This window comes from Tupaia chinensis, unplaced genomic scaffold, assembly GCF_000334495.1.
Source record: "Tupaia chinensis unplaced genomic scaffold, TupChi_1.0 Scaffold145592_1, whole genome shotgun sequence".
In the NCBI taxonomy this organism is placed as follows: domain Eukaryota; kingdom Metazoa; phylum Chordata; class Mammalia; order Scandentia; family Tupaiidae; genus Tupaia; species Tupaia belangeri.
This window is the reverse complement of record NW_006205449.1, coordinates 1,436,170-1,450,084: the sequence shown is the minus strand read 5'-3', so window position 1 is coordinate 1,450,084 and position 13,915 is coordinate 1,436,170. Positions and strand designations below refer to the sequence as shown.

At 38.8% G+C, this 13,915-nt stretch overlaps 1 protein-coding gene across 2 annotated transcripts in view; it reads left to right on the top strand.

Moving 5' to 3' along the window:
• The window catches only part of ZNF407 (zinc finger protein 407), a 553,482-nt gene that overhangs the window by 226,496 nt on the left and 313,071 nt on the right, over window positions 1-13,915 (top strand). For both annotated transcript variants that reach the window (XM_006168115.3, XM_027768125.1), the window contains exon 4: window positions 11,184-11,258. In XM_006168115.3, the coding sequence (XP_006168177.1) occupies window positions 11,184-11,258 (75 nt within the window). The remainder of the gene's footprint in view (window positions 1-11,183; window positions 11,259-13,915) is intronic.

Below are 13,915 nucleotides of genomic sequence, written 5' to 3'. Positions count from 1 at the left end.
ATTAGGCAGCCCGTGCTCGCACTGCAAGTCCGTGTTGCAAGTTGCCCAGGAATAGTCCCTTAATGTCAGGTCGCGTGTGGAGCGCTGGCTGTGTGAGCTTAGCCATTCCGAGTTCCCTCTCAGGGTGGAATCTGGTTGGTCCCCACTCCCACTCCGACACTGTGCATTCTCCGTTACTGTCAATTTACATAAAACATCAGGCAAGAAATCTGAAGACAAATTATTTGTAAGAGCAGTGATCCCGTTTTTGGTAGTTTTATTGATTTGTGTTTTATTACTTGACATAAACATCCTTGTATATTTTAACTCCTGCACATTCGATCAATAAGGACAATACTAGAATTATATGCTTGGATAGGAAGAGAGGCTTAATTTATTAATAGCAGTCACTTATTGAGACCTACATTTATTTTTCTTTTTTGGAGAGGTTTTTGCTATAGGGTGTATGCACTTGCCAGAAAGAGAGAGACACAGAGATAGAAAGTGAGAAATCACCCCCCCTCCCCCAAGGGGGATGGCCACACCACAGTCCCTTCTCCTCCATTCTCCTCTTGGGATCCTGGGCAAGCATGCACACACGGCTGGCATGAGTTCAAGTCACCGGGTCCAAAACTCAGACTGCGGTCTGCTGCATGGGAGTTCAGTGACATAGCCATTACACTAACTGCTGGTCCTGAGATCTTCATTTCTTAGATATTTCTCTAGGCATTGTGCTCTGGGCTTCTGTGTACCGCATGTATGTATATTTTTCTATAACTATTGCTACTTTTAACTACAGTATGTCTCCATTTTTTTATTTGCAGATTAAAGTTAATAATACAGTAGCATGTATGTATTACAGTTGGGGTCTTTCATCTAATGATCCATGTTACACATTTATTACCCTATTTCACTATGGTATTCTCTCTCTAAAATGGTACCTTCTCTAATATGGTACCATTTTATTTCTGTTTATTTTGAATACTTGCATGACCCTGTAAGGAAAGTCTCCAATCCTGGAAGGATGAACGTTAGATTCAGAGTCTAGTTCACCAGTTCAAAGCCCTGTGTGAGCTGTGCCCTCTCCTCCCTCCTGTCCTGAAGTCTCCTGCCATTGTTAGTAGCGGAACAATGCTGTGAAGTCAGCTCACAGATTTGGAGGGTTTTCTGTGCTGCAGGCCGAGCAGCAGCAAGCCTTGCTGTATGGCATGCCATTTGATCCCTCACAGCAGACCTGGGGAGGGGGGAGGTAATGCTCCTGTCTAGTCCTGGGTCAGGCCCAGATTCAGCCCAGTGTCCTTTGATTCCATCTTTTGCTCTAAAAGCTCGTGGGTGGCACTGGCTGCAGGGGAACCTCAGAGATATTCTTTCATGGCATAGCTTCTATTGGGTCATCATAAAAGTCATGACGCATATTTTCTTTGTTTTTTAATGCAAAAATGTGTCATGACTTTTCCAAGAACCCAATATATGAAGCACATCTGGTTATATATTTTCATTCCTATTGACCATGTCAGTATGTTCCATTCTCAGGCTAATTTCTTTCTTTCTTTCTTTTTTTTATTATTTTTAAAAAACATTTGATAGCTATACGTCTTTTGGCTTGTAAAGAGAATTTACCTAACATGAAATACACCTTAGACCAGTCCAGTTGAGAATATTGTACATGTTATCATCAACAGGTAATAAACCATTTTTGTGTCCCACAAATGTCTTGCATCTCTATTTTTCTTCCTGATTTCTCTCCCCATGTGCTTTCTCTCTCCCACTCTCCTGCCACACTGTCTGCTGTGTCCATAACTATTTTCACTGCTTTTATGTCCTCCGATCTTTCAGTCTCTACCAGGGTGCCGACAGTCGGTATGTATTAAGTGGAGACATACAGTGTGTCTTTTCATAGCCTGGCTTGCTTCAGTCAGCAATGAATCTTCCATATTCGACTACTTTCTATCAGATGCCAGGATCTTACTTTTTTTTTTTTTTCCGATGGCTAAATATTATTCCATAGAGTATATGTGCCACACTTTTTTCAATCCATTTATCTTTCTTTGAACGTTTGGGTTGGTTCAATGTCTTAGCAATTGTAAATAATGCCATAATAAACATTGACGTGCAAGTACTTTTCTGACTGAGCATTCTCTTGTCTTTTGGGTAGATAACCAGGAGTGGAATTGCTGGATCATATGGTAGTTCTACTTGTAGGTCTTTGAGGAACCTCCATATTGTTCTCCACAGTGCCTGGATCAATTTACATTCCCACTAACAATGCAGGAGAGGTCTCTTTTCACCACAACCCCACCAACACTCACCACTTTGTGTATTTTTAATCTTTGCCAACCTGACAGGGGGTAAGTGGTATCTCATTGTGGTTTTAATCTGCATCTCCCTTATGATGAGGGATGTTGAGTATTTCCTCGAGGATATGCTTTTTGGTTGCTCGTATGTCTTCCTTAGAGAGTTTTTTGTTTAGCTCATTTCAAAGGGTAATTTCTGACATTAACAGATCCCGCTCTTGCCACATACAGAAGAGTGGTTCATTATTGAAAAGTGGTTCTGCCACTGAAGCGGCAGAGTTTGTTACTGAAATCTCTTGGAAAGAGAGTTTATCTCATTTTCAATCAGTTTTATAAACTGTGCTTGGCTGGCTGGCAGGCTGCCTGCCTGCCTTCCTTCTTTACTTACTTACTTACTTACTTACTTACTTACTTACTTATCTATCTGTCTGTCTGTCTGTCTATCTATCTATCTATCTATCTATCTATCTATCTATCTATCTATCTATCTATTTATTTATTAAGGTTTTGGCCATCTAATGCATGAGCTTGCTGGAGAGAGTCAGAGAGGGGAAAGTGAGAAATCTTCCCCTGGGGGAATGGCCACACTGTAATCCCTTCTTCTTCATTCTCCTCCTGGGATTTTGGGCATGCACACATGTGCTGGGCTTGAGTTTTAAGCCACCAGGTCTGGGACTCGAACCGTGGTTGACTATGTGAGAGTCCAGTGATGCAAACTTTATGGCATCTGCTGGTCCCTACATACTTAGTTCTTAAATTTTATATACACTGGTCACAGCAGGTGGTGTAGTGGTTAACGCACTGGACTCCCACATGGCAGACTGTGGTTCGAGTCACAGACCTAGTGACTTGAAAATCAGGCCAGACACGTCTGTTTGCATGCCCAAATCCTGATCAGAAAATGGAGGAGAAGGAATTGAGGCATGGTCATCTGTCCTGGGGGGTCATTTCTCACTTTTCCTGTCTCTGTTTCTCTCTGTTGAGTGCTTGGGCCCTATAGCCTCCCCTCCTATAAAAGAAAAAAACTAAAAAAAAAAAAAGGGTACTTTTCTAATTATAGTAAAATTTTTAAGTCCTCTATTCTTTATCAATTTCTGTGTTTGCCAATCTACTTTGAAAACTTCATATTAATTTAGAAAAGTTTTTAATATAGTACGATAGTTTTGTGAACAGTTTTATTTCTGTACATTTACTTTTCTATTCCACAAGGCTATAGTCTTTCCTTAGTTAGGAGATGTGGGAGTGTGGAGAGAGTGCTGCATGAAGGTCATCCAGATGAATCTGGCTTTTGCATTTTCAACTCCTTTGCTGCGTTTTCTTGGCAAATTTGAAGTCGCTTACCTTCTCTGAACTCGGTTCCCTCCTCTCTCAGGTTGAGTTGCCAGTGTGATCTGAGTCCTGATGCGGTTGTGGGGAGCCACTGAGAGAGGGACGCACATGTGCTGCATAAACTGGCAAGCATCATGTTATCTCTTGCTTTCTTAGATCATAAATTTTCCTTATTGTACGAAGAGAAGCACATAAATTATGTTAAACTGGACTCCTCATAAATTTGGGTGGTATTTGCTTCTGTTCATATATACAAGCCTCTTTAAAAACTGCATGGAAAATCTGCATTCTGAAAAAACTGTGTGTGGAGTTTCAAAAATTATTGCACGAACATAGACTTACACTGTAATTCCTTTTTTCCATTAATTTTTTTTAACGATTCCTCATTCGTGTATGTATATTTGTGAGAATACAAAACACAAGTATGTAAATGAGATTGTGTTGCATGTAATACTTTATCTCTCTTTTAAATCTGCCATGTTGGGACCAGCATATGGCATGATAGTTATGTTGCTGGACTCCCATATGGCCTACCGTAGTTCGAGCCCCATACCTGGAGGCTTGAAACTCATGCAAGGTGCATGTGTACACGTGCTTAAGATCCTGAAAGGAGAAGGAAGAAGAAGAATTGCAGCATGGCCATCCCCCCGGGGACGTGATTTCTTGCTTTTATCACTCTGTCTCTCTTTCTCTCTGACTGGTGAATGCACTCTCCCTAGAGCAAAAATCTCTCAAAAATAAATAAATTGAATGAGTAAGTAAACCTGCCACGTCATGAGTAATTTTCCGTGCTTATCGCCGATGCATGCTATTTCACCAGAATCGAGCCACTGCTGGTGATCATTTGGGTCCATCTCACATTTTATTTGGAATGTAACTTTTTGGCTTTCATTTCAGATTCTTTTTTTTTTTTTAAGAGGTTTTCCCCTTAGGGCTCACACACACAGAGAAAGTGAGAGGTAAAGTGCGAAAACCCCTCAGGAGGATGGCCATGCCACAGTCCTCCTCCTGCATTCCCTTCCTGGGATCTTGGGTCTGTGTGCACACTCGCCCGGTATGATTTTCAAGCCACCTGGTCCAGGACCCTGTCAACACTCGGCCATGTGTGAGTCCAGTGATGTTACCACTTTGCCATCTGCTGGCCCCCATTTCAGATCTTTATTGAGGTGGTATTCCAGCCTCAGAGTAACTGGTGCAGAATGATTGCATTTGCTGAACATTGGCGCTTTACCCAGTTCAGAAAGGAAGTGTAGTAGGTTTATGGGCCGATCTACAGCGTGAGCATGTGTTCCGGAGGGTCCTGTGGTGGTGGTGTGTGGGACACACTGTAGGAGAGACTCCGTGAAGGGACGGTTCTCACACTCAGTGGTCTGAACCAGTTTAATTACAGCAGAATGACAGTCAAAAGGTTTTGGTAGGCAGAAATGTGCAGGGTGATGATGATTTACGAGCATGAGTATAAGATTAATAAATTCGAAAGTATCAGGATGATGGTGCACTTGGTAGAATTAGGAAAGTCTGCAAGCGATCATTAGTGAGGAATGATTATGTCTCATTCGGTGTTGAGTATGTTTTAAGATATTGTCACTTTTGACAAGAAAAGCGCCTTGGAAAAGGCCATAGGGTCTTTAAATTCAACCACAAAGAAGTTCTGCTCAAAGCCCAGGAAATGAATTATATTTTCGAAGTAAGAGTGTGTCTGAATAAAGGTATCATTACCTTTGAAAGATAGGTGAAGAACTTGAACAACCATAGCGAGAGGTGGGAGTGACTCCAGGTGGTTTAGGGGAACCAACACTATAAGCAAGTTATCAGGGAATTTCTGAAAGCAGCAATAAATCATTCACTTACATTTACGGTCCACAAAAAGAATTGTTTGAGTGTAAAACTTTACTATAACAGATGAAATGTGATTTATTTACGTATTTATTTAATTATTGAAAATGTTATTGATTTTATTTTTTAATTGCCAAAGGATACATATGCTTGCCAGAGACAGAGAGTGGAAGAAAGCATTCTTCAATGGGGCATGGTTGAGCTGGAATCGTTTCTCCTCCATTTCTCTATCCTGTTTGGATATTGGGCATGTACTCATGCCTGACGTGTTTCTCAAGCTTCCAGACTGGGACTTGAACCACTGTTAAACATGTGGGATATGGCTTCCCTTAACCATCAGCCTATGGGGATGGCCTTGAACATTTATTACAAAATATTTTAGAATAATGAAAAGATACGGCGACTGTTGTAGTGATCATTCATGTACAAATATTGCCGTTATAGTTGAGCTTTGTGTATGTCTCCATTGCTTTCCACTATGTGGTATTTATTTATTTTTGTATTGGAGACGATAAAACTCCTTGATATTCCAATAGCTTAATTAGTTAGCACCCAAATCTTGCATTACGAATAGCTTAATTAGTTAGCACCCAAATCTTGCATTACGAATATCACTACCTACTCCAAGAAATCAAGACTGACGTCAGTTATGGGACAGCCACGTAATGAGTGTGTTAGAAAATAAGAGCTCAGACAAGCTCCTCTTGAGAGGGGTAATATCCCAGGGGAACGAGCACCAGCCGTAAAGGATCTGCATCGGCCAATTTGGGGGCTACTGGGAATGTGACAAAGCATAGTTATGGCAATCTGTTATAAAATAAGGTATTAAAGTGGATATCCAGTAGTTCATATAAAGTGGATATCCAGTAGTTTATATAAAATGGATATCCAGTAGTTCACATAAAGTGCTCTTGGAAGGTAATGAGATGAGAGGGAAGACTTTGGGCATTTGTGTGTTTTTAAATATTCATGTATTTTTCAAGCCACTGGTTTCCAGGCACAAGCGCCCAGTTATCCATGTGGTGTTGACTTAACACACCATGCCACAGACTGGCCCCAGAGAGTACATTTTTTTGGACCCTGGTATTGATCTCTTATTGTTGTTACTAGTGGAATATCCGAGACTGGGTAATTTGTAAAGAAAATAGAGAGGTTTTTTTGTTTGTTTGTTTGTTTGTTTGTTTGTTTGTTTGTTTCAAATTCAGGATTCTGTTGACTGGAATAATCTGGATGCACCATGAGATGGTGAAAGGCAGGGCACTCAGCAGAGCAGGGCATGGTCTGCATCCATGGTGTCCTCTCTTGTTCTAGTCTCCTTCCCTCTGGTTGTAAACCCACCAGAACTCAGACACGTAGGGGCGGGGTGTAGGCGTCATGCCCTTGTGAGTTTGTACACCACAGAGGGCCCCTGGGACACTGTGACTGTTCTATATTCATGTCCCAACACGTTGGGGGAACATCTGAACTATAGTACCTGGCTTAAAGTTTTGTTTTTAGCTAGTAAAGACATTTTGGGGATGATTGGAGGATTTAGAGATAGACTACTTTGGAGATGTTGAGTCTACATTGATTTGTGAGTGATGGCAGTGTGCGCGGGGCAGGAGAATATCTGTCTTTTAGGACATGTGCTCAGGCGTCGTGGGAACAGTATCCTCTCTGTAACTCACGTTCTGAGTCTTAATGCAGAGTAAAAGAACTGATGCTACATTTTTAGTGAGATAGATAACCAGCAAGAAAATGTCACAGAACCTTAACAGTGAATCCCATTTAAGTGTATACACATATTTTATGTATTGACTTTTCCACTTTTTTTAAATATTAAAGTTTCGAAAGTAAGAAAACTAAGAAAAATAAGTTAACAAAATACAAATAAAACTGAAATAAAATATATAAAAATTAAGTAATTTTGGTATTAACTTTTTATACGATTATTTTCTCTCCTCCACAGATTTTCGCTGAGGGCTTTTTGTTCTTTTTAGATTTTAAAATTTTTAGCCTAGTTTGTCACATGTCCACATCATATACTGTTTCTTACACCATTGATGTTATGTTCTTCAGTGTCAGCACAGTATTTGTATCATCTGAAACTGTTTTTGATGATAGTTTACCCACATTATACAAATAGCCATTAGATGTTTATTCAAATTATTTGTGTTTGATTTCCTTCAGTGAGTCATGTCCTTATGACCAAATACTTTAGTGTCAGCCGTGAGTACACTATTTAAAAATCTAAGCAGACATTGCCACATAGTTTTTTTACATATTTGTCAGTTCACACAAATAAGTTTTCTTTCGTTCTAAAAGTCAAGAGTTTGCCACCCGTGGCAGTCTGCAGGCTCGTGCCACTTGCTGTAGAACCCGACGATCGTGAGTGTCCCGGACTAGGATATGGACCTACGGCACTGGCTCTTGATCTTTTGTGGAGTTACTTGGAGAAACACACAGAGTGCATGAATTCGTCTAAGTGTACTATTATCATTGAAATTAACTTGTAAAACTAAAATGATGAATTTAAGGTTATTTTCAGAATGATAATACTTTATTAACTGAAAAAAAAACACATTAAACAAAATGGCAAAAAGATCCGTTTTTCTTCGTTTTCTTTTCATATTTTTGCCATATGGTGCATATGCTAGCCATAGAGACACAGAGAGACAGTAAAAGAGAAAGCAAGAAATCCCTTTCCCCAGGGAGATGGACATGCCACAGTTCCATCTCCTCCATTCTCCTCTTGGGATTTTTGGGCATGCATGCGCACACACACACACACACACCTATGTGCAAAGAAGCCTTTGCCAGCCGACCTTGCTGCCTTTTGGTTGATTACACCACTGTTTTCAGAGACCTGCCTTGGTTTTCCTTCTTACTTGTATCTGCCCAGCCCTCCCCTCTCTGACCTGCTGGGACTTCATCTTTGATTATGCTCCAACTCTGTGGTACCTGTTCACTGCTGTGTGACCTGGGCCTCAGTTTCTGTAGTCACATTTTCTTCTGCTGGGGTTGCTGTTACTTATTTGCATGCCAAACACCTTCACCCTTCCCCTCTCCTTTTGTATTTTCATTAAACAAACAAACAAAAATACACACACACACACACACACACACACACACATATATACATTTATTTATTTATTTTCCATGAGAATGAGGTGATGGGGAAGGAAAGAAGCACCCTCAACACATCTCTTTTCACATCTAATTCTCTGTAATCACGGTATCGTTTTTTTGGTTTCTCACACTGTACTCTCCCCTAAACCTTCCCATCCAGCCAAGATGACGCACCTGTGTGACTGGTGTGTACAGGGAGATCTAGGGACCTGAACCCTCCCTCTTCCCTATGGATCCAGCATGGCTTGAGCAGTGTGTAACTCATGCCCCACCTACCTGGCCCAGTCCTCTTTACTCACAAGTCTCATGCGTGAACCACCCAAGTGTAGAATTCAACTCCTTACCAATATTTCCTGTCTTCCTTCTCTGTTTTAGTTTTTCAACCACCACTTATTACTAATATGCAGTACATTTTACTTTTTTTTTCCTTGTCTGTCCCCCTCGCCACTTTTTACATTTTCTAAGGTTAGGGACTTTTATTTGTTTTGTTCATCCATGCACCACACCTGCCTGAAACTGTTCCTTGTGTAATAAGAGATTGTTAGTACACATTAATACATATGTGAGTTAAATGCACATATGATTTAAGGTGAAGGAAATAGTTTTATTTATTTTTTATGTTAGTGAAATTTTGGATGCAAAAATATTTTACGTTTGAACTTCATTGAACTGTATTTTGTTATTATAAACTTTTCCCATTGTTTTTCCTCCAGAATAATAAAAAATTGTTATTCCTCTACATATTTAGCATTAGAGATACTCAGCAGATGTCAGACTGTTTTGTTAGATAAATGCTCCCTCCCTATTTACTTTAGGTGTCCCCTTGTGCAGTGTAATATTTCTGCTACAATTCTGAAACTTAAATATTTTAATTAATAAAATTTTTTCCTATTTAAAACTGCACTGTGGTTTCTAAGTTCAGGTCTCTTAAATTATTCCTGGTCATGTAAATAAGCTGTGCTGTGCAACTTTGGGCTTTAACCTTTACTCTTTGCTATTAGCTTTATGTTTTTTTAATTATAGTAAAATGGAGGACAGTAGGGGAGTTATGACTTAAATGGACCACTGTTATTACTGTACTGTATTTTTTTAAGGAAATGAAAGATGTTATTTATTTTGTCCAAATCAAGCAGAAACAAATATAGAATATCTTGTACTGTTATTTCTTTGCTCAGCATTTAATACGATCACAGTTTGATCTTTTCTATGTGATAATTATCTTTCCATCTTGATGATTAATGGTGTGACCACTTATTTAGAGTTATAAAGTGTGTATTGTCCATAGTTCTTATTACCTAATATATAAAAGAAAACAAAGGTAATTATCAGTCTATATAAGAGTGTTATTTGAATATTGGAGTCACCGTCATTTAAGAAAATGGAAGCTTCAAGTATATCATTTTGGCTTTAAAGCTGAGGTGTACCGATATTACATGAAAACAAACAAAATAAGCCGGATGTGAAAAGAAAAAAAGCATTTACATTTTCAGGAACTGTTGTGCTCTTGGCTTTTGTCGGGAGTGTCTCCATGAGGCCCAGTGCTTTGCAGTCCCCCCTTGCCCATTGGCAGACGTGTCCAGATGAATTCAGTGTTTAATGTTAGGAATCTTATAACATGCCAATTTGATTTGTAGCCCCTCATATCATAGAATGCTAATTAAAATCATATTTTTGCATATGTCATGCCTTTCATGTACATATGCAAATAGATTCTGTTGCCTTTCAGCTATTAGTAATTAACTTTATGAAGGACAGCTGTAATACATAATTAACGAAAATGTTTGCAAGCCCTTTTACACTAAAAGTTACAACAGTAAATTTTCTTTTTTCACTTATCAAGAGAGTCATTTTAGTCTGATGGTTCTGAATGAGATCTAAATTGTTTTAAATAATCACATGATGTAATTAAATTGATGTGCTGTGCTCAGTGGAAGAATGGTGTGTATGTACTGGCTGCTGATTCCTGTCCGGTTCACATCTGTGCCCACTAAACTGAACTAAGTAAGCTGAGTTGTATGTAACATTAAGGAGTATGTCAGGCAGTAATCTGTGTTTGTTTCAGCTGACACCTTCTTGGCACTTCAGTGTGATTTGTGTGTGTGTGTGTGCGCACGCACATGCAAGTTGCAGACACAGTAAGCATTTATATCATTTTTAAAAACATCTCTTCAAATTATTGCTATGTTTTTAAGGAAACTTTCTGAAAGCTATTCATGTTCTCTTTTATAGTCTTTTAAATATTAAATAAAATGACATTTTTCAAACTCGTTCCCTGGTTGAGGTGTGTGATGGGTGAGGGGCATGGGTTTTTTGCTGAGGTGCTGCTTCATCTTCTGAACTGGCAGTGGAGACAGTGAAAACAGACATTCGAATCATTGCTTTCATTTTTGGTCACTAATGGCAAACCCAAAGAAGAAAATGACTGAATCAAGTCCGAGTCCATTATTTCTTTGACTTTTCCAACATTACGGTGTGTCTAGTCTCTGTACAGGCTTTCTATTTTACAGGAGTATCATGGTAATACACATTTTTGTGTTACATCTCTATATTCATGCTTGTCATTTTTATATACTTTGGTATAAATTTCTAGCAGAGAGCCATTTTTAAATTTTATAATTACTTTTATTTATTTTTTAGGGTTGCTTTTGTAATGAAGAAGCACCTAAATACTCATCTGCTGGGCAAGCATGGAGTCGGCACCCCAAAAGAAAGGTAATCATCATTCACTGTTTTTTTCACATTAAAATATTTTCATTTTAGGCTTTGTTTTATGAGATGATTTCTGTAATTTTTATCTGTGAGTTTATTACATTTTGCCTTTGTGGCACACTGTTGTTGAGTATCATTTTATGCCATCCATCTCCAGAAATTTAATGTCATATTTTAATATAAAAATGTTAGTCTGGAAACATTTGAAAGGATTTTGGGAACTTCGAATTTATGAAACAACTGGCAAGCAGTAGAAGAGTTCGGTTGGAGAGAATTGACCTGGGGAAGTGCATTAGAATATGCACAAGTAAATATGTAAAACTGAACACTATTCTCATTAGTATTTTTATGTTGATGTTATTTTCAATAAGATTTTTGAATTCTTAATGTAGATTTGTACATTGCTGATATTAAAGGAGAAATACATCTTGTGTCATCCCCAAAATAATACTACAGTTGCCATGTCATGAAAAATAACACTACAATTACTTTGTCATCAACTGCCAGGTTTTCTTCTTTCTTGCTACCGTATCATAATTACCTTCGTCACACACACTTAATTATATTAGGTGAACTGAAATGTAGCAATGTCAGCTACCAGGTGAGCATGGCCACTTCTGAAGTTTTTAAATCTTTCAAACTCACAGCTCACTTTGTACTGGTGTGTGCACGGGCACCTTCCTGAAAGACAAGATAGAGTTTCCGCACCCCTCCCGTCCTGCCAGACAGGCCCCTCAGTTGCACAGCAACTCTGGAAATGCTCGGTTTGCGGTGCTCTGTTAAGGCATTCATAGTGATGCCCTTCCTTATACTGCCCTGAAGCCTCAGGCCTCATCAGCCATATTCGTCAGTGCTTAGTAGCCTTCCTCCCCCCCCAACTTTAAAATCTCTTTATCAGTGTTTTCTCTATTTACAAGTAACTTAATTTGGGGCCGAGGCATAGTGTTTTCCTTCGCTTCGTGTTACAGAGACACAGACGCCCGCCGTGTCCCAGGGCTGGTTATCACAGATGCCTCCTTTTTACCCACATTTCAGGTTCCCTTTGCTTTTCTCTTTCATTAATTAATGAAAAAAAATTTTTTTTTTAGAAAACTTCTTTGGATTCTCTGTTTATATGGTACTCTCCCTCACTACATAGAACACTTGGAATGCCAGGATTGTAACATAATATAGTTTTCCAAGAGATATTTGTGAGCAGAGGAGGCTAGGATTTCAGTGCCATAATCTAGCACAGGAAGTGCCCAAGGTCCCTGCCTTCCAATTACACTTCCCTCTCTCTCTTAGTGGTTTTAGAAGGCAAAGAAACTATTCATCAGCATGCTGAACCATCACTCTGGGCATAACTGTTCTCTAAATTAAGTTAAACCTTTATTTTATTTTATTTTTTCTATTTAAAACATTAATGCCTTGGCTGTAATTTTGCAAGCTTGCTATATTTTAATTTTTTTCAAGACAGTATAATCAGTTTATTTTTTGTGTGTTTTGAATTTGATTCTCCCCTCCAATGCATTGCATATTATAGCAAATAGTAATAGAAGTTAGCTAAATAGGCTGTGACAATTAAATTAATAATGCATTTGTTTGCAAGTATTTAGGCCTTGTGGTTTGACTGATATATGCAAAAATGATAATTTATTAAAAATAAATTCATATACTTATACTATAACATTTGATGAACCAATAAATTTTGTCAGCATTACTATTGTTAGAAATAGAAAACAAAATTCCTAATGTTTTCTTCGAGACCCCATGAGCATCCGGAGTGATGAATTGTGTAAGAACATGCTTTTTGCGTTAACTTATTTTAAGGTAGTATACTATAGTATCTCTGAAAATTTGTACATGTAAATGCAAACAACTAAATATAGTCATCTCAATTCACATTCCAAAATAAGCTCCAATTAATTTGCAAGTTCATCCTAAAGCATTCCCTACTTTAAATGACTCATTCTCTTTGCAATATAAGTAAGCCAAAGTATCTTTATAACTCTTTGAATTTGCTAATAGTAATCTAGAAATGGAGCTTGTCCACAATTACAATTGGAACAGCCACACTAAGTATATCCTCTGTGAAAGCCAGGTGCGGATTACAATGGAGAGAGATGGCACTCTGTAGTGAGTGCCTGAGATCAGCTGGGCTCTGAATGGCAGTGTAAACAAGAGGAGGGGAAAGTCTTAGAATTTCTCATCTGATGCTTTGCTTTTGTGGCGCCCAGGATACCAGAGGAAATAACTGCACTGGCAGCAGCTCAGGCAGGCCAGTTGGCTCAAATGACCACATTTAGCAATAAAGGTTTTTAAATTAGATGAAGGCATTATAAAGTAATTTCATAACCGAGGGAAAGGTACCCGTGGTTGTAGTGAAGAATAGCCAAAGCAGAGCCTTAGTATTTTTTCAGCAAAGTCATTTGGGGAAGAGTCCATGAAGGTCCGACCTGAGGTAGTGCATGTTTGCCCACACAGATATGGGATGTGTTCCAGCTCCTGGATGCTCAGGGCTGGTCAGTAGTTTTTGTTCTGGCTGAATGGGATTTCCCTCGGCCCTCAGTTTGCTGAGACCTGAAGTTTGTATGCTTTTTCCCCTTACATCAGATGCTTGGATTTGGGCTTAGTTATCTGTTTTTTTTTTTTTTTTTTTTTTTTTTTTTTTTACAAACAGA